This window comes from Notolepis coatsorum (genome assembly GCF_963971535.1).
Source record: "Notolepis coatsorum genome assembly, chromosome: 11".
Lineage (NCBI taxonomy): Eukaryota > Metazoa > Chordata > Actinopteri > Aulopiformes > Paralepididae > Notolepis > Notolepis coatsorum.
In genome coordinates this window covers 12,135,706-12,156,225 of record NC_140175.1, presented here as the reverse complement: position 1 = coordinate 12,156,225, position 20,520 = coordinate 12,135,706, and the positions used below count along the sequence as shown (strand labels likewise).

General features: G+C 43.6%; 1 protein-coding gene across 1 annotated transcript in view; it reads right to left on the bottom strand.

The window, feature by feature from the left end:
- The window catches only part of LOC311237315 (electrogenic sodium bicarbonate cotransporter 1-like), a 161,441-nt gene extending 141,411 nt beyond the window's left edge, over positions 1 to 20,030 (bottom strand). The window contains 1 exon segment of the mRNA XM_084325133.1: positions 19,608 to 20,030. Coding sequence (XP_084181259.1) covers positions 19,608 to 19,624 — 17 coding nt within the window. The 5' untranslated portion in view covers positions 19,625 to 20,030.
- Positions 20,031 to 20,520: the final 490 nt, after the last annotated feature.

Here is a 20,520-nt window from a genome sequence, read left to right as displayed (position 1 = left end):
AAGTGGCTCGTCTGGCAATCCGGAGGTTCCCGGTTCGATTCCCGCGCTGTGAGCAAGACACTTAACACCCCCCAATTGCTCCCGATGAGCAGGTCGGCACCTCGCATGGTGGTCGCCTCCGCCTCCGCTGTGTGAATGTGTGAGTGAATGGGTGAAATGTGAGGAACAAATTGTAAAGCGCTTTGGATAAAACGCTATAATATAAAAAAGCAGCCATTTACCATTTTGCATTTTAGCTTTGTATATTGTATATTTGGATAGGGTTTGGTCTTTTTTTTTTTTTTTTTTTTACTGTATGAAGCAGAACCCAGGAGGTTCATACAGAACAGAGCATTTCACTATAATGTACCTTATGTGTGACAAATCAAACTAACCTGGACAACCTTGACACTTGTTTCCCTCAGGATCAATAAAGTACTTCTATTCCATTCTAAGGCTCTGTTTAGACGGAAACGCTAGCAGGTGAATCCGCAAAAAAAATTCGGATGTGCCTTTTGTTTATACGGCAACAGTGTTTTTACGGGGAGAATCTGCAAAAAAGTGAGACTACCTTCTGGGTGGAATTCCTAGAAACGATAAACCTTTGCGCTATCATCTAAACTGTCAAACCGCATAAAACTATGACGAAAGGGTTGTCAAGGCTCTTGTCGCGTACTGCTTACGTCACAGGCATGCGCCAGTAGCCTAGAAGCGTAAACAAAGCATGTCTGATTCTATCCATGGCGATCACCTGAAGGCTACATTGACTTTTAAATACACAAGAATCTGTCCCGCGGCTATCGCAACTATTATGACTGGAGCCACTGTCTGTGAGTGACTCTGCTTTGGTCCAATCACATTCCCCCACCCACAGTAGGGCGGGTCTTCACAGCACGGTCATGTGACATCTGCGCCAATCGTGTGACAGCGGGGCTCCGTCGTCTCGAGTCTTTACAGCCTCGTCTGCACGGAGAATTCCATCCCAAAACACTAGTCTAAACGCAAAATTAAAAGTGAGACCGCAAGAACGACTTCTGCGGTTTCTGCTGAGACTCTCTCCGTCTAAACATGGCCTAAAACTCTGTGCCGTGGAATCCAAATCAGTCCGACGGCTCCTGCTGATAAAGGTCAATATTATCCACTGCTCTAAGGATAACCAAAGCTGCAGAAATATATGCCATGTTTTATGTAATATATTCCAATACGGCATCTACTGTATGGCAGGGTGTAAAGTACTTGAGTAATTGTACTTAGTTACAATACTTAAGTACTGTTTTTGGGGGATTTGTACTTTTATTAGTATTATTAGAGTAGAGTATTATTAGGTTTTATACTTGTACTTTTACTCGATTACATTTCAGAGAGAAAAACAACACACTTTTTACTCCTTACATTTAAAATGCAGACCTACAAAGTAGAAAGTACAAATCTCGCAGGTCCAACCATTTTAATTAGTATATTCGTTTCTCTGGCCGAACTAATGTTAAGGTTATTAACTTATTAATCCTGCGGCTGCACTTTATTTAAAAAAACAGCCAATCAAATCCCCACCAATGGAAAATTAACCCTTCCCATACCCATGCTGATTGGTCCTTGTGTGAGTGTATGCTTGGTTTCATTCCAGCCTTGCCTAAACACCCAATAGCATAAAACTGCAGTGCGGCAGCCCCATACATGGGAGGGGCCTGTACTGTGCGTTGGGGGCCTGTACTGTGCGTTGGGGCCTGTACTGTGCGTTGGGGGCCTGTACTGTGCGTTGGGGGCCTGTACTGTGCGTTGGGGGCTGTACTGTGCATTGGGGGCCTGTACTGTGTGGTGCACTACTGCGCATGCGAGAAACAAAGTAAAGTCAGATTCTAATCTAGTCTAAGGGTTAAGTTTAGGCCCTCATCCAGAAGAGGTTAAGCTTAGAGTAACAGTCAGGGCTGGTAATCCAATTGATATTCAGTTTAAGATAAAAAATATTTTGGACATTAGGTCCTATTTTCCGTATGTTACTTTATGTTCCGTATGTTACTTTGTTTCTAGTGTCCTATAGTATATGTTACTTTGTTTCTCGCATGCGCAAATAGTGCACCACACAGTACAGGCCCCCAACGCACAGTACAGGCCCCCAACGCACAGTACAGGCCCCCAACGCACAGTACAGGCCCCCAACGCACAGTACAGGCCCCTCCTATGTATGGGGTTGCGGCACTGCAGATATACCCTACTCTAAACACCAGCTGATGATTTCACTAATTGGCTCACCTCTTCAAACTAACTCACCTGGTGCAATGTGTAGATAAAATTTAATCTTGGCCCACGATGGAAGGAGTTTGAGACCCCTGTCTATCCCTTGCAATAAAAAAAAGTTTTTACTTTACTTTTTAGTACTTAAATTAAGTACCGCTGCCCGGCGGTGTCATCGCGGGGTAAGCATATTTGTTTTCCCTGCGGTGCCACCGTCATGTGACTGCCGTGGAGTGGGCCTATTATGATGGAGATTGAGACATATCCTCTTATCTTCTTATAATGAGACATATCCTCTTACAATGTGTACTTGTTCTGTTGTGTTTTTGTATGCGTCCTTGTATGTGTCCTTTATCTTACAATGTGTACTTGTTCTGTTGTGTTTTTGTATGTGTCCTTTATTTATTTTATTTTGTTGTTGTTGTTGTTGTGTGCCATGTGTTCTGATTCTGAATGACATTGCACAAAATGTGGGACCCTCTCGAAAACGAGATACTGTATCTCAATGTGGTTATCCCAATAAAATAATTTCAATATATATACATTTAAAAGTAGAAACTTTTTGACTTTTACTCAAATGTGTTTTTAGCCAGATACTCTGACTTTTACTTGAGTACGATTTTGAGACGGTACCCATACTTTCACTTATTAAGTAAGTTCGAATCCAGCTCACAGCTCCGGGGTTGTCACCAGCTTGGCTGGCCTTTCACACTAATACAATTGGCAGTATTAGAGGGTGGGAGAAGCTGGCGGGGTGGGTCCGGGTCGTTGTGAACAGCGACTCCTACAGTTCGGTCGGGGCGCCTGCTCAGCACGGATAGGATCTAAGGGGGGTAGTGTGATCCTTCCACACGCTACACCCTCTCAGTGAGAATCCGCGCTGCCAGGTGAAAAGAAGCGGTTGATTGGCTGGACGCGTGTCGGAGGAAGCACGTGATAGCCTCCACTCTCCCAGACCGACTGTGGGGGGTAAGTGCGCAGCGACCAGGAAGGGGATTGGGAATTGGCATAACGACTAACATTGGGATGGGAGAAAATCAGAGGAAAAAGGAGGGGGAAAAATATCAATAAAAAAATAAAAAATATAATTACAGCACTATGTTATCAATACACATTTATAAAACAAGGCATATTTAGCCAAAATATGTTGCCAGAACATAAAAAAAAAAGAAAAAATCTGAATTTATTTTTACTTTCCGTTTTTTTCCCTCCGTCACCTACCCGCGACCCCAATTTGGGTCGCGACCCGTAGTTTGAGAACCACCGGCGTAAAGACATTCCAGGTACATCTAGCACCTCTCAACAAGGTAGCACGGTGTGAATTCCCATTCCCTCAGCTTGGACAGAGATCAAAGGGGTCATTCAGCAGCGTGTAGGTTTCGACGTGTTTATCGGGTGAATCAGGGAGGTGACTGATGATGTCACCACGTTCTTCCATCGCTCTTCGTTCTGCCTCCTATTTGCCCGTTCTCTCCGGAACACTGTGTGCCCTTTCTATAATCAGCTACAGAGAGCTCGTCTTGTTGTCAAACTGTCCTCTTCCAAGGCCGTGGGCGGCGCCGCCCCGGGAGAGCGATCCGGAGGAGTGACACGGTCCCCGCGGTGTCGTTCCGAGGTCGGCCCGCTTTACGGCGCCGGGGTTCCGTCGACGCGAGTAAGAAAAAGAAGAAGAAAAACACGTCCTCCATCCTGACAGCTGCACGTCGTTTGGCACTCGAGGCTCGATATCGGCAGCGGAAAAGCGGTTCAGCCGAATCCCTAGATAGAAGACTGATAATAATAATAATAACCCTTGTGGAACAGTCTAAATGTGGTGCTAAAGCAATGTCCAAACATAAGACAATTCAAACTGATGTATAAGGAAATGATGTTCACAAGGAAGGGACTTGATATTCACGGGTGTTTACATTTTATTTTATTTCTTTCATGTTTTACATATATAGTTTTTGTTTTGCATATATATATAATTTATATATATATATATATATATATTTTTTTTTTGTATGTTTTAAAATAGTACACTCATTTGAGTAGTGGAAAAGGGGTAGGATTAAATAAGTGTATACTTCTTCCTACTCCTTTTCGAACATGTAGATTGAGTTGTGTTTTGCTTTTGTTATTGTTTGTTTGTATTCATTGCATGTTCGAAATAAAGATTTCAAATCAAAAATCAAAAGTATAGGGATTGGATGAAGCGCTTTATTTCATTAAAAAGACCCGTGTCTCGTGAGAAAAACAAGCGTCTCGTAACAGAACCAAGCGTTTCACTGTAATGTACATCATGTCAGAATCAGAATGGTCTTTATTGCCAAGTATACTTTACACATACAAGGAATTTGCTTTGGACGTTACTGGTGTGACATTAGCGCACAGACATTAACAGACGGATAATACAATAAAGTGGTGGAGTAAAGTCAAATGAAATATGAGCTAAGTTAAGCACAATAGAATAATATATTTATGAAATAAAATATAGGCCAGGGCCCTCATTTATCAATAATGCGTAGAAAGTAGGGCCGTCTTAAATACTTCGTTCGATGGGCATGGGATTCGAATATGAAAATAAAATTCGATTATTAAAATAAAGAAAATTTAAAAAATGATTTTATTTTTGTTGCTAAATCAACTCTGCCTCTCTTTGTTAACTACAACAAGCAATGCTGTTTGTTATTTAAGATGAGGTCGGACTCGGCACTGACAGATTTGTGTTCATTGTGCTGCTTTTATAAAGCCTCAAATGACGGCTTACAATATTTCATGAAAGCAAAGTGTTTTGTTTGTCTAAGATTTAAAAAGGTTTAAACTTTACAGCACTGACAAAGTTGAACAAAGTGCTGTACAAGTCCCACAACATAAAAAAAATAATAATAAATAAATAATAATAAATAAATAATAATTATTATAATTTTTTAAATGTCTTTTTTTTTTATCTCGAAGCTTCGAATTAAAATCGTTTTTTTACACATCGGTATCGGTCCGATATCAAGATAGGGCTGATATAAAAAAATTATATATATATATATATATATATATATATATATATATATATATATATATATATATATATATATATATATTATTTTTCTTTTTACATGTTTTGGCCTTAAATAGTTTCAAAATATCAGTCATTTCTGAAAATAAGTTACAAAAGTAAAAAAAATTATGCGTTTTGGAAAATAGTTCTTTATTTGATTATCATAAAAAAGTGTTTTCTATACAGAGATATCGACATCTGTAAATATCGGTTTCGGCCAGAACAGCAATATTAATATCGGTTATCGGTATCGGCCACAATTTTCACATCGGTGCATCACTAGTACTTTTGTGAGTTTTTCCCATCCCTACGCAGGCTACCCATTGCTAATCACCCCATGCAGTGTTCCGACGGGAGGAGCCTCAGGCCCCGTTTAGACGGAAACGCTAGCAGGTGAATCCGCAAAAATATTTTTGCTGATGTGATGTGCCTTTCGTTTATACGGAAACAGCGTTTTTACGGGGTGAAACCGCAAAAAAGTGAGACTACCTTCCAGGGTGGAATTCCTAGAAACGCAAAAGCTTTGCGATCTCGTCTAAACTATCAAAACGTATAAATCTGTTAAAACGATGACGAAAGGGTTGTCACGGCTCTGGTCGCGCGTACTGCTTACGTCACAGGTAGCAGGTATGCGCCAGTAGCCGAGACGTAAACAAAGCAAGTATGTCTGACTTATATCAACAGAGATCACCTGAATGCTACATTGGCAGTACTTTTAACCCTTTCACTGCCACACGACAGAAGGTTACCCCTTTACTATCACACAACCGGCTGTCGTGTGGCAGTGAAAGGGTTAAATTACACAAGAATCTGTCCCGCGGCGTGACTGGACACACCGTCTGTGAGTGACTCTGCTTTGGTGCAATCACATTCCCCATCCACAGTCTGCGAATCAGAGGCAGAGTAGGGCGGGTCTTCACAGCACGTCATGTGACATATGCGCCAATCGTGTGACAGCGTGTCTCCGTCGTTACAGCGTCGTCTGCACGGAGAATTCCACTCCAAAACGCTCGTCTAAACGTAAAATTAAAAGTGAAACCGCAAGATGACTTTTGCGGTTTCTGTTCACAAAACGCTCGTCTAAACGGGGCCTCAAACGTACTGTTCGATGACCGTGGTGGCCACACTCCTGGCATGGAGAGTTTGGCGTTCTCCACAGATACATTTAGTCATTTAGTAATTTAGTCGACGCTGTGGTATAATATATTGTGGTATAATATGTCCTCATGTAAATGTCCCCTTTACCTGTGCCCCCCCCCCCTCTCTGTGGAATAAGACACCCCCCTCCCCTGTGTCCCCCAAACCTGTACCCCCTCCCCCCCATCTGACCTATCAAATGGGACCACACACCCCCCCTGTTACCAAACCGAAAGTTAGGGCACAAAATAAGGTTGTTGGTTTGCTAACCCAAGTCTAGCTGATGCAGGCTAAAATATAGACAACAAGGCAAGAAACGTGGGCTTATTATGATGTGATATCCTTGGAAAACGCTACTCTATTGGAACCTATTAATTACCAGAGTAGCGTCAAAATATTCATTGTTTCAACCTCAAACTAAGCCCACAATCTCTTCCATTCCTGAAAACGATGTATTTGGATTGAAATAACCAAATGATTATACAGATAGCGGGAAGATGACCTGCGATGCCTCGGTAGTACGTGAATGTACATTTAACGGGACATTAGTCGCGGGTCCAGGGACCGAGAGTATGATTAAAAGGTATATATAATCTAATATATCGCTGGTAAATTTCGAAGTCAGGTTCGGTCGTTATGACTTTAATAACGATGTGTAGTTGGGCGGCTAGGTGGTGTAGTGGACAAGTCACTCGCCACCAGTGTGGAGACGCTAGGATTCGCGTGTTCGAATCCAGCTCTCCACATTGTTTTTCAGTTTGGCTGGTCGTCCGCAGTAATACACATTGGCCGTATTACGGGGAGGGAAAACTGAAGGGTGGGGATCGAACGTTGTGAACAAGCGACTCCTACAAGTCGGTTGGTGCGCCTGCGCAGTAAAATCAGGAAGTGTCGGGGGCAGCGTGAGCCTCCCACGCGTTACTCCTCGACACTGAGAGAACGAGCTGCGCAGGTGAAAAGATGCGACTGCTGTTACCTCAAGTACCGGAGGGGACTTGTGCTATGTATGACTTAGTCCACATTGCAGCCGGCTTGTGGGAGGCAAGAAACAGCGTTCGTGACAGGGGAGGGTTGAATTGGATGATACGAAATTGGGATGGGAGAAAAATATGGAAAAATGGGAGAAAAAGTGGATCAAAAAAAAATAACGATGTGTAGTTATATATCAAGGGATAAATGCCTTGTCGCAGCAGATGCTGGCCGACTAAACGTACAGCGGTCCAATACAGTCAGATATACACGCACGTTAACTTATATGTATTATTGTTGTTTTGTCTGTTTAAAGTCTCGTTTGTATTTGCGTGCGCCGAGCATTGAGAGACTAGTACCGTTATATAGAGAATAACATTGAAGTGCAGTTCACGCGACAAACTAGGATAGTAATTTCCGGAATCAACAAAACCGGCCCACGGGAACGACCATTTGAGGAAGTATAGTTTTATCGTTTCAGTTTGTTTACGTTTTCACATATGCACAGGCGCGTTCATTCGGTAACAAAACACTGGTATAGGAATTCCAGGCTATTGAGAGCTCGTGGGAAAAATACTGTATGAATTGCAAAGCGTTATTTCCGAGGCGAATGAGAACGCACGAACGTCGCATGGAGCGATGACGTCACGCTATGCGCGCCGTTAAGTTATGATTTTATATTAAACTATCCATAGGCAAACGTAAAGTTTAATGTGCCCAAGGCCGAAGGTGCGTGAAATCCACTTGTAGTATATGTTTTATTTGTATATGTATGTGCGCGCTGCTATTGGAAAATGTTGAGTTGCGGTGGCGAGATGCGGGTTGCATTATCCCAGACCACCGGAGAAACTAGCCGAACATTGCATTGACGACACGTAACGTGCTACAGCCTCTGGAACCACTATTCGATTATAATATACAACGTCAACACAACAGCCTTCCCCGGTGAGTATGAAAATCATAAATATAGATGCTTTGATTGATTGATTGAAAACTTTAGTAACAGATTGCAGAATGGGTACAATACAGTACAGCTCAATACACACAAATTGTTAAGGGGATGCAGACCAGAGAAAGACTTTTGTCTTGTTTACATCAGGGTCCCCCATTTTCAATTCATCATGACATATTAGGACATACATGACATACAGATAGTCAGTACTGCTACATCTATACATTTATGACATACCAGATTTGCAAATTCAGTACTGTTTGTGATACAAAAGGAGTCAAGAAAAGGGAGTCATTTGACATAGAAACTGTACATACACAACTATCATCTCAGTTACAGCAAATTACAACTATCTCAGATCACTTGAGTGTTTATGTTGCTTTAATTTACACATTATAAGTCACATAAAGCTAATTACAATGTCTGTTTCAGAATTATAATACATCTGTGGGCGTACCGGCCATACTGACCAATACGGAGAGTTAAACAAACACTCCCGGTTTCCAGTATATGGCAGTACAGGAATTGTAGTCCACATAAACAGCGTTAGATTAGGCTTTATAAGCTTTTAATGTTGAAAACTTGGGCACAAACAACATAGATCATGTTTAAAAGTAAGATGTTTAGGTTATATTCACTTGAGTTAATGTGTTTATCTAAAGAACCAATGAAAGATAACTAGCCCTTTCCATTGTAAGACATTTTTAAACATGATTCAAAATGTGTGGTTCCACATTCTTATGATGCTTGTGTACATATGCGATATGAGTGATAAATGATAACAATATATCATTACATCCTAGGATGGGATGGATGAAAACTAGCTGATGTTTTTGTTAAGCTCACAGACAATCAACAAAGAACCCACTCAAATGGTCTTAGAAGTGGAAAATTAACATGTGTTTTTATTTTCAGTCAGGCTCTGAGGCGAGATGCAGAAGCTATAGTTTTAAATAGGATTCTAATCAACACAACCCAGACAGTCAAAGCGTCACTAACATATTTTTGTGTTTGCAGGAAGCAGGCAGACAATCAGGAGAGGCAGACGGATTTGCCTCTGGATTGAATTGCAAAGCAGTGTTTAAAACACTCACTCAAACCAGCTGAGGACGATGTGGAGTTGAAAGACAATGCAAATAGCCAGTCTGACCACACCTATAGAGACTCAACTTAGTATCTCCACTTAGTATAGTAGGAAGTATCGCTTTAGATGCAGATTTTCTCTTTGTTACCACGAGACTCAGCCGAAGGTCGTGTGGAGCTGAGAGACAATCGATTGGCCATTTGGAACGGATCTGCATCCAAACACCCACATGTAAATTTCTTCAGAGTGGGCACTTGAGAGACAAAGCAATGCAAATGCCTGCACTCGTGACCACAGACTTGGTGGACTCACCTGGCGGTGGATGGCAACAGAGAGCCATTTAATTAACATGAATTAGACACAGGTGATGAATTTGCAGTTATGAAAGGCTACCATATTTCCCATACTAACAGAATAACTAACCAGTTGTTTTCATCTCTCTCTTTTCAAGAAGGCACACAAATTAGAGATATGATGTCTGAATAACACCAAACAAAGTAGAAGTGCCTGGGATGAAAGATCAATGATGAAAACAATTTAACATACTATCCCCTCCTTCTATTCTCTGCTTAACCACTAACTCCTTGCAATTTCAAGTACTTTCCATGACTGCAAAATTATCAACCACCAAAATTGCAGCACAATTATCTAAATATACAAGATATCAACAACATTGATCATTTAGCTGACACTTTTATCCAAAGCAACTCACAGGTTCTGTACGACAGGACATCAGGCAGGGCACACCTCTATCAGCTGAGTAACAATGGTCATCAAAGTGTTGAGTGCTACAGTGTAGGTTAGTTTATTAGGACAAATGCATGACAGTAAGGTTAGTTAGGGTTAGATGACAAAACGAATGATTGTTTTTCATGCAAAATTAACTGGCTACCTAGATTTTATGTTTTTTCCCCATGCTAAATTATGACGAGCCACACTGAGACGTGAATAACGCCAGAGAAGTCGTGGCGAGGTAAGTATCCTGAGGTACACCCAACGCATCCTGAGGTAAGATCAACTTCAATTTAACATCACAGACTATTTTATCTGATTCAAGACTTTGGCCATTCATTTACAAATTTTATTTAAAGCCTAATGCTGTAAGATCTAGTTAGATACAAGATCTGATAAGATTGCAGTGAATGTGACCTTCTTAACATAAGGAATCACTGCTAATGCAATTGGCTTGCATTTCCTATTTTCAATTAAATGATTTTATTTACAATGAATTGAATTAATCCCAAAATGATTTTCCTCTTTAGCAGAAAGGCGTTGAATCATTTATGTGAGGAGGTTTTCTAAGGCAGTTTTCATCATCCTCAGATTATGAATTGGTGAGAGGACAGGACGAGTGAGACGACGCGTGACCTGAACCACGAACGACGGCGCGACCAGGCAAGGAGGAACACAACCCAGCGACCTGAGCGACCCACGACAGCATACTACCACCAGGGACGCCGCCAAGGAGCTGCGGACACAACCAGGGCGACGACAACAACCGTGGGAGAACCACCAGCCCACACAACACAGACGTCCCCAAAGGAAGGGGAGCAGAGACAGAAAGGACGACATGCAGCCTCACCCCAGCGACCCGCGGCAGACCATCTGCAAAAGGGAACCAAAGCCCCGACCATCAAGGTGGATTCCCATGACAAGATTATCATCCGTGTGAGAGAGAGCGTCCTACAGACAGGCCACTACACCAGCAAACCCTCGCCCCTCTGGTACCGCGATGACGGGGAGCGGGGGACCAACCACCACACAGCACGTTCAAGACCACCCTACCGCCATGTCTCTGGGCCTGATGGGGGCCAAGCGTGAGCACAGTGGCGGATGTGTGGTGGTGATGGAGAACAACGCAGGCTCCAGGAAAAGAGTCTGCAAGGCCACTATAGTTGACTGCTACAGGTGACCCTTGACAGGGAATGAACGGCGACCAGTGAATATTCCCGACTGCATCGTCAAGAAGAGACACATCAGAGACCTGTGGACCAAGAGACTTCTGAACGCCACATTGTCCACATTATTATGTATTTATTTAAATCTTACTGTGTTACTGTATTACATCACATTTGAATTACTTAGGTTACAAAATTGTATTGTCAGACAAGAAAGAATCAGTTGTTTTATTCTCTCATAGAAGAGGACATGTAACGTTGTTTTGCACCTGTATGGTGAACCATTGATAGTATATGCACTAGAATTACATACAGAAGCGATGCATAAAACGTTTTATCTCCTCATTTATAGAGAAGAAATGGAGAAAATGGCCTGATTCTAAGTAAAGACCAACAAAACTGAGACAATCACAGATGAAAGTGACACTCAAACTCAGGTTAAATACAACTGAATCCTAAGTAATTTCATCAAGATGCATATATATATTTTTGAACAGTTTCCCATAATCAATCATGTTAGTTTTATTAACCACCAGGTTAACGGTTGTTAAAATGTTTTTGTACACATTAGCCTTATGTGTAAATCCTATTCCTAATAATTATGCACACAATTTTGTTTTTTTCACCCTGTGCACTCTGACCACACAGAGACAGTGCATGTATTTAATTGGTTTATTACGATGCCTGTATGCACAACTATCACATTAGCTCCCCTGAGTCACGACATGAACGACTGAAGGTATGCCAAGATATTTGCACAGCTATAGCTTCTAATGATTATGTTAATTGTTGTTTGATATCAGAGTTGAGGACCACTCATTGATATAGGTATTTTGAGCGATTAATAAAAGAAAAGGGTGATATCTATTCCCACATCTCTGATATCAAAATAACACAGACCGCAGTCCAGTCGATCATGTCATGAATCATGTATATAAATAATACTAGTTTAAACTATTAGGCCAACCAACAGAACACATTGGCCAACATTTTCATTATTCCAGTCGATCATGTCATGAATCATGTATATAAATAATACTAGTTTAAATTATTAGGCCAACCAACAGAACACATTGGCCAACATTTTCATTATTTTAATTATTTTCTATTTTATTCATTATCTGATAACCGATGGAGTCGGTCCCCACTTTTACCTGTTCCAAACAATCCTGGTATATTATACATTAATCTCACCCACATTATAAGAAAGAAAAGTGAGTATTGTGGTATAATATATTGTGGTATAATATGTCCTCATGTAAATGTCCCCTTTACCTGTGCCCCCCCCCCCTCTCTGTGGAATAAGACACCCCCCTCCCCTGTGTCCCCCAAACCTGTACCCCCTCCCCCCCATCTGACCTATCAAATGGGACCACACACCCCCCCTGTTACCTATATAGATCTCCTCTTGAGATCTATCCAGGTCTTCTTACCTGGGTAAATTCAGCTGATCACCTGGGGGGAAGCCCTCAGCCATTCTCTCTATGTATTCTATCTGTTTGGTTAATAAACCCTTGTTATTATCCAAGCCTCGGTTGACTGAGCACATTCTTCATCAGGATATATCTACAAATATCCCACAACGCTTTTATCCAAAGCAACTTACAAGTTCTGTACAACAAGTCAGCAGGAAGGGACAGTGCAGAACTTGAGTGGTACACAGTAGGTAATAATATAGGTAGGGTCCTATAATTTAATAATAAAGGTCCTATAATCCTTAGGAGCAGAGTGCATAATAGCAGAAAGGGTCTGGAATGCTCTCCCTGACCACCTGAGAGCACCACAAACTGCGGATGCTTCTAGAAAGGGCCTCAAAACTCATCTTTTTAATAATAGAGCCTTTTGTTGATTTTTATCTAGTTTTAGCTCCACACATTTTATGTTCTTTTACCAGTTTTAGCCCTTCTTATTTGATGTTCTTTACTATTTTAGTCTTGCTTATTTTATATTTTTATTTTTTTATTTTTTACTCTCTTACTAGTTTCTATGTTCTTTTACACTGTAGCGCTTTGAGATTTGCTCCACAATTATAAAGCGCCGTACAAATCAAATATATTATTATTATTATTTAATTATTATTATTTAATTTCAGATATTGATTGAAGAAGTGCGACGGGAAGCCAGTGCAGCTCTCTAAGAAGTGGGGCAACATAGGCTGACTTGGGTAGGTTGGAGATCAGGCGGGCGGCTGAGTTATGTACGAGGAGACAGAAACATGACTGGTATGTGGAGGAGAGCGTGGAGCCGGGGATGATGTAGGTCGTCGGTGTACAGCAGCCGTCCTTGTGAAACGGGAACGACATGAATTTGCGGAAAACTTCACCCACCTATAGGCTGGCAGCCTCGTCAGTGAGGACAGCTATAGGCAGCCTCGTCAGTGAGCACAGCGGGACGACGTCCAAAAAGACATCGAAGCAAGACTGGGGCAAATCTCAGGGTGCTCATTTACACTATTTATTAACCCTTTCACTACGACACAACCAAAGGGTTAACCCTTTCAATGCCACACGACAAAGGGTTGACCCTTTCACAACCACGCTACAGAAGGTTAACCCTTTCACTATCACACTACAGAAGGTTAACCCTTTCACTGCCACACAACAAAGTGTTAACCCTTTCACTACCACACTACAGAAGGTTAACCCTTTCACTACCACTACAGACAGTTAAACGTCTGTAGTGTGGTAGTGAAAGGGTTAACCGTCTGTAGTGTGGTAGTGACAGGGTTATGGAATGTTCTCCGACAACACCTGAGAGTAGGTGTGAAGAAATGGACAGATGTCTATTGTCTATCATGTCTGTGATCAGGCAGGAAATGTGAATCCGGAATTCTGCGCGTTGCGTTAATGAATCTCATGAGTAACGGGATACGGGGATGAGGGAGCGTGAGGAGGAAAGCCACAAAGTAGAAATAGCGTGATGTGCGGGTTTCGTTTCCTCATTGGTACATTTCACTCAAAATCACCCCGAAGACAAAAGACACTTACAGTAAGAGAATGAGGAATCGATTTATTTTTATTTTTTTGTTTCCGTGACCATTGTTTAAACAAAGCACCCACAGGTAGAAATAGCTCTAGTGTGTCAGAGAGCACAGCCTTCAAGTGAAACTCCACCTGTGGGACAGTAACACGTCAAAGGGTTAACCCTTTCACTACCATGCTACAGAATGTTAACCCTTTCACTACCATGCTACAGAATGTTAACCCTTTCACTACCACACTACAGAAGGTTAACCTTTCACTACCAGACTACAGAAGGTTAACTCTTTCACTACCACACTACAGAAGGTTAACCTTTCACTACCACACTACAGAAGGTTAACCTTTCACTACCACACTACAGAAGGTTAAGCCTTTCACTACCACACTACAGACGGTTAACACTTTCACAGTTATGTGGGGATATTTCACGCCACGGCCATGATGTAAACGAGACACTTGCAAACTTATAAAAAGGCTTTAACGGTGTCTTGATACGGTGGCAGAGAGAATTCATGACTGTGCAACAGGCCGGTGCAGAGAGAGGGAGAGGGTTCAAGGTGAGGTCGTTCACGCCGTTTCCACATAAAAAAAAATATATATATATATATAAATATGTTTTCCCAGGCAAGCAATTAAGAACAAATTCTTATATACAAAAGCAGCCTGATCAAAAAGCAAAGGCCTAACCACCAGTCTAAGCTTCGACTGGTGTGTCACTGAGGTCAACACATAAGTGCGGTTTATCTCTGCCGGCTTCAGTTTTGACAGATGGGTGTCGTGCGATCTGCCCCCCCCCAGATTAATCTACATCGACGTAGAAGCCGGGGGCTCTTTCTTGAGATGTCTCTTCTTTTCTTCTTCTTCTCTCTCCATCTCACGGAATCACAGTCGCTCTGTCACCGGTTAAGAGGAGGAGCCCGCTGCTGTGTCATCCTCCCCGCGCCGCTCTCAGGGGGCGAGCGCCTGGGTGACCCAGTGGGCTCAGAGAAAACCTGCCGACGCACGTGAGGAGAAGCCGGGATCAGCGGCTTCAGGATCAGGGATCGAGATGATCCCCCCGGGCTGCTCCTTACAGCGTGACTCAGCGGATCCCCTGCTCCTTACATCGTGACTCAACGGATCCCACCGGATCCCCTGCTCCTTACAGCGTGACTCACCGGATCCATTCCCCCCGCACTCGGTCCACCGTTAGGCCTGGAACGTAATCTCGAACCGGGCCGGCGCGTTCACACCGGCGGGAATAATTGGTTCGGAACATGACCAGAGGCTTTAGTTCGGCCCTCTAAGAAAACACTGAGCACCGATTTTTCATGTTCCGAACCAATTATTCCCGCCGGTGTGAACGCGCCGGCCGGTTCGAGATTACGTTCGGGAACCGGCTCCGGCACAGAGCCCGGCCGGTGTGAAAGGCCTACGTGAGGAAGGAAGGGAGGGCCCCTTTTTAAGATCGGCTTCAAGACGTTACCTCCAGCTCAGCTCGCCGCTAAGCCGGCGACACCAAGCTGGAGCGACAGGCCGAGGAGGAGAGGAGAGCGGTTTGGGTCTCTGATGTCGAGGAAAACGCGGGAGCGGTGATTTGTAGTCGTTCACATCTCAGTGACTCGTTTAAAAAAGGTTAACCGGCCTACTTAGCGGGGGGTAGAAGCGGTTGGTTCAGGGAGAGAAGATGTAAATAGATTCCTTTGTTGACCCAGGTGTCGTCAGTCGGGTACCCCTAGCTTAGCCTAATAGCCGACTTGACAGTCTGGCCAACTGATTACGACGACGGCCATTTGCATCCCGACTGCAGGAATGCTCTCTGACAACAACAACCAAACGCCTGATCAGGTTTACTTTAGAGGAAACAGACGGATGGAATCACGTTACGTCGAGGAATGTTATGATGAGTAACGGGATTCGTGGGAGCATGAGGAAGAAAGCGGAGAGATAACGCGGTGACGTGACGTGACGTGACGTGCGGTTTCACCCGAGGCAAACGTTTCCTCGTTGGTACATTTCAAAATCACCCCGAAGACAAAAGACTGAAAGAATGAGGAATACATTTCTCTCTCTCTACATAGTTGTGTCTGTGATGTCTGCGACCATTGTTTAAGCAAAGCACCCACACCCATGACATAAGTGTTGGTAGGGTGGGGGGGGGGGGGGTTCAATTAAATAAGAATAGTTCAATCTTAAGACCTGTGCCCCACCTAGAAACGATTCTTTAAAAGGGGAAACTACGTATAGGATTATAATTAGATGTGAACATCATACAGTAAACCCTGTGTAGCCACTTGGCACTTGATTCCAACCGTAAAACCCAACACTCACTTCAGTTGCTCGGACCATGAAACCACACTGCAGTCTGCGACTCTCTCTTAATGGACCACACATATAGACGCCGGGCGTAAAATGAGTCTGACCCACGCTTCGCTGCGACCCAACGCCCGGCCACGCTTTTAAACGGCCGTGAACAACAGTTGCTGTGATACGTAATGTGGAGCAGATCGGAGGCATCCATGTCATTGCTCTACTACGAGCACACAGACATCGGCACACGCTTTAAGTGAGATTTTGGGGCCACATGTACTTACATTGTATATTATGTACAACTGTCAACACTCACCTTAATAACATTCACTTCGTTAAACTCTTTCAACACTACACCATATTTGTATCCATTCGCGTTACAAAGATATTTGCACAACGACCTCCCTACCTCATTCTTGCATTTTAAAAAGCTTGCATTTGTACTTTATTGTTTGCATTTTGTAAATGGGGGACCCTGATGTAAACAAGACGAAAGTCGTTCTCTGGTCTGTATCCCCTTAACAATTGTGTGTATTGAGCCGTACTGTATTGTACCCATTCTGCAATCTGTTAATAAAATGTTCAATCAATCAATCAATCAATCAATACTTTAGGTTGTATATTTTGTATAGCGTTTGGGCCTTTATTCTTTTTAACTTTTACTGTATGAAGCACAATCTCAGGGGGGCTCGGCTCATACAGAACCAAGCATTTCACTGTAATGTACCTTATATGTGACAAATAAAACAAACTTGAAACTTGTACAACTTATGATGATACAACAAAAGGAAGTGCATATTAGTACCTCTGGGACCGGCACACTCCCTCAGCTACGTGTATGTCACTTGTGCCAAGTATGTTAAAACGTGAAAGATGGTACTAGGGGACGGGGTGTGTGTACAGTACACTGCCTAACCCACCACCGTCCCGTGCTGCACCGAGCTAGAAACACCTGGCTCTCTCGCTGCTACCCATGTTGTCTGGTTTAGACACACAGGGGATCTAATTGATCATGACAGGCTCTCGGAAAATAGATTACCGACCGACCGAGCGCTCAAAGCCAAAGAAGGCCACCTAGTTGTGCTTATCCGGCCCGTGTGGGTTAACCCTTTCACTACGGTAGTGTGATAGTAAAGGGTTAACCTTCTGTCGTGTCAGTGGCAGTGAAAGGGTTAACCGGCTGTCCCGTGGCAGTGAAAGGGTTAACCGTTTGGTAGTGCGGCAGTGAAAGAAAGGGTTAACCGGCTGTCGTGTGGCAGTGAAAGAAAGGGTTAACCTGCTGTCGTGTGGCAGTGAAAGAAAGGGTTAACCGGCTGTCGTGTGGCAGTGAAAGAAAGGGTTAACCGGCTGTCGTGTGGCAGTGAAAGAAAGGGTTAACCGGCTGTCGTGTGGCAGTGAAAGAAAGGGTTAACCTGCTGTCGTGTGGCAGTGAAAGAAAGTGTTAACCGGCTGTCGTGTGGCAGTGAAAGGGTTAACCGTTTGGTAGTGCGGCAGTGAAAGGGTTATAACCGTTTGGTAGTGTGGCAGTGAAAGGGTTAACCGTTTGGTAGTGCGGCAGTGAAAGAAAGGGTTAACCTGCTGTCGTGTGGCAGTGAAAGAAAGGGTTAACCGGCTGTCGTGTGACAGTGAAAGGGTTAACCGGCTGTCGTGTGGCAGTGAAAGAAAGGGTTAACCGGCTGTCGTGCGGCAGTGAAAGGGTACACCGGCTGTCATGTGGCAGACAGTGAAAGGGTTAACCTGCTGTCGTGTGGCAGTGAAAGGGTTAACCGTTTGGTAGTGCGGCAGTGAAAGGGTTAACCGGCTGTCGTGTGACAGTGAAAGGGTTAACCGGCTGTCGTGTGGCAGTGTAAGAAAGGGTTAACCTTCTGTCGTGTGGCAGAGAAAGAAAGGGTTAACCTGCTGTTGTGTGGCAGTGAAAGGTTTAACCGTTTGGTAGTGTGGCAGTGAAAGGGTTAACCTGCTGTCATGTGGCAGTGAAAGGGTTAACCTGCTGTCGTGTGGCAGTGAAAGGGTTAACCGGCTGTTGTGTGGCAGACAGTGAAAGGGTTAACCTGCTGTCGTGCGGCAGTGAAAGGGTGACCGTCCGTGACTTCAATGAATGAAGAAAATACATTATATACATCGAGACCCGTGCGCGCATCTAATACCACCACCGGGTGCCATGCAGTCAGTGTGCCATGCAGTCAGTGCGCCAGACAGTGCACCATCACCACCAGTCTCCACGTTACACACACAGCCATGCAGTCAGTGTGCCATGCAGTCAGTGTGCCATGCAGTCAGTGCACCATCACCACCAGTCTCCACGTTACGCACACAGCCATGCAGTCAGTGCGCCATCACCACCAGTCTCCACATTACACACACAGCCAGGCAGTCAGTGCTCCATCACCACCAGTCTCCACATTACGCACACAGCCAGGCAGTCAGTGCTCCATCACCACCAGGCTCCACATTACGCACACAGCCATGCTGCAGTCAGTGCACCATCACCACCAGTCTCCACATTACGCACACAGCCATGCAGTCAGTGCACCATCACCACCAGTCTCCACATTACGCACACAGCCATGCAGTCAGTGCACCATCACCACCAGTCTCCACATTACGCACAGCAGGCATGGTTCTCAAATGGCAGCAACACTCACTTAAACACATGTTGTAGTATCTGTGTCTGGTTTCACGTTGGGGAACATATGTGTGACTCAGTTAAGTGAAATGGCACTGGATTAAGTTACACAACCCGCCGCCCCGAGCGAGAAGACGCATGGATGCGTGTTGCATTTGCATTTCGTACTTCTTTAGGTTGCACTTTAGTTTGTATTATTATATTTTGTATAGTGTTTGGATCTTATTCTTAAAAAAAAATTACAGCATGAAGCACATTCTCAGGCGGCTCATCATACTACAGAACCAAGCATTTCACTGTAATGTACTTTATTATACGTGACAAATAAAATGAACCTTGAACTGGACGGGAGTCATCAAATGGCCCAAGACGCGGAGAAATCGTGTTTTTACAATGAAACATAAAATAAAATAAAAACCAACTCACTTTTTGTCAGAAGTCATGTTGTCACTTGTTCTGATCCGAGTCGAGTCTGATCCTCTCTCTCTCTCAACTCAACCTGACTTCGCTCCGGGACCCAGAATAATAATTTATGCTAAATTATGGGCGTTTGGTTTCGGTTGGTCTCTCAAAAAAGAAGGTTTCAAAACTTGACAACAAGAAACAATAATATAATAAGCACTTAGATCAAAAGCGCGTCTTCCTGCTGTGTCCTGTCTCTGGCAGATCTGGGATCCGTGCTGTTGTTGATGTTTCCTCGATGATCGATTCTATACAAACTAAATCTAAAACGAAACACCAGAAAGTCATCGCGTGGTGAATCCTGTCAAAGAAGCATCATCATCTCGGTAGTAAATCCACGGGGAAACGATGGTTTGTTTGCGTGCGTGTGGGGAGCTGTGCGCGCCGCGCGTCTGTCTCCATATTTCAAGTGCCGTGTCCCTCCTCCTCCTGCGACGTGACGTCACGCAACCAGTGGGCGGTGGAGGTGACGTCACACAGTGGGAGCTGATTTCCTCATGAATGAATGAATGAAAACTTTATTTAACAGATTGCAGAATGGGTACAATACAGTACGGCTCAATACATACAATTGTTAAGGGGATGCAGACCTGAGAAAGACGTTTGTCTTGTTTCCATCAGGGTCCCCCATTTTCAATTCATATAGACATATATGACATACATGACATACAGATAGTCAGTACTGCTACATCTATACATTTATGACATACCAGATTTGCAAATACAGTACTGTTTGTGATACAGAAGGAGTCAAGAAAAGGGAGTATATACATTTGACGTAGAAACTGTACATTGGAGGTTGGGTGGGGGGGGTTGGGTACATTGGGATATTGACAACCATACTGGGTAATTTACATTGGAGGTGGTTGGGGGGGGG